Source organism: Aptenodytes forsteri, unplaced genomic scaffold, assembly GCF_000699145.1.
Source record: "Aptenodytes forsteri isolate BGI_AS27 unplaced genomic scaffold, ASM69914v1 Scaffold159, whole genome shotgun sequence".
NCBI lineage: Eukaryota > Metazoa > Chordata > Aves > Sphenisciformes > Spheniscidae > Aptenodytes > Aptenodytes forsteri.
This window is the reverse complement of record NW_008794747.1, coordinates 3314123-3315028: the sequence shown is the minus strand read 5'-3', so window position 1 is coordinate 3315028 and position 906 is coordinate 3314123. Positions and strand designations below refer to the sequence as shown.

Sequence of the window (906 nt, the reverse complement as noted above, 5' to 3'; positions counted from 1 at the left end):
GGCGCCCCCCCCCCCCCCCCAGGAACTGATCCAGCCCAGGTGGGCAGCGCAGCCGGGGGCCGTACCCAGCGCCAGAGACTGAGGCAGGGTCTGGAGCCCCCCCACCCCGACGGCGGCAGCTTGATCCTCTGCCGGGGGGGCCCCCCCTGCGTCGTCTTCTCCTCCCCGCATCCCCCTTTGCTTTCATGCAACGCCTGGTGGCCTGGGACGCAGCATGCCTCCCCATCCAGCCGCCCGCCTTTAAATCCATGGAAGTGGCTAATTTCTATTACGAGGCGGACTGTCTGGCTGCTCTCAACAAGCTGCACCCGCGGGCGGCCGGGGGCCGCTCCATGACCGAGCTCACCGTAGGGGACCACGAGAGAGCCATCGACTTCAGCCCCTACCTGGACCCCTTAGCATCCCAGCAGCCGGCGCAGCCGCCTCCTCCCGCAGCAGCAGCAGGGGGCAACTTTGAGCCTCCCTGCAGCAGCGGCGGCGGCCAAGATTTCCTTTCCGATCTCTTCGCCGAGGACTATAAAGGCAGCGGCGGGAGCAAGAAGCCCGACTACACCTACATCAGCCTCGCCCGGCACAGCCACCCCTGCGCCAGCCAGAGCCACAAGCCGGGGGGGCTGCCGGGCTGCTTCCCGCCCCAGATCGTGGAAACCAAAGTGGAGCCGGTCTTCGAGACCCTGGACTCTTGCAAAGGGCCCCGTAAGGAAGAAGGGGGAGCCGGGCCGGGACCGGGGGGCATGTCCTCACCCTACGGCAGCACCGTGCGCTCCTACCTGGGTTACCAGTCGGTGCCGAGCGGCAGCAGCGGGAACCTGTCCACCTCGTCCTCCTCCAGCCCCCCCGGCACCCCCAACCCCTCCGAGTCCTCCAAGTCCGCAGCCAGCGGCGGGGGGTACTCCGCCCCCCCCC

The 906-nt window shown here is 69.0% G+C and overlaps 2 protein-coding genes across 2 annotated transcripts in view; one reads left to right on the top strand and one right to left on the bottom strand.

Annotated features, from left to right (window-relative positions):
* Positions 1–171, bottom strand: part of LOC103894668 (transmembrane protein 189) — a 33253-nt gene extending 33082 nt beyond the window's left edge. The window contains exon 1 of the mRNA XM_019470695.1: positions 66–171. Coding sequence (XP_019326240.1) covers positions 66–171 — 106 coding nt within the window. The remainder of the gene's footprint in view (positions 1–65) is intronic.
* On the top strand, positions 13–899 carry CEBPB (CCAAT/enhancer binding protein beta; the record flags this gene model as incomplete). The annotated part of the gene is made up of 1 exon (XM_009274089.1): positions 13–899. A coding segment is annotated over exon 1 (714 nt), but the record flags the coding sequence as incomplete, so codon positions are not given.
* Positions 900–906: the final 7 nt, after the last annotated feature.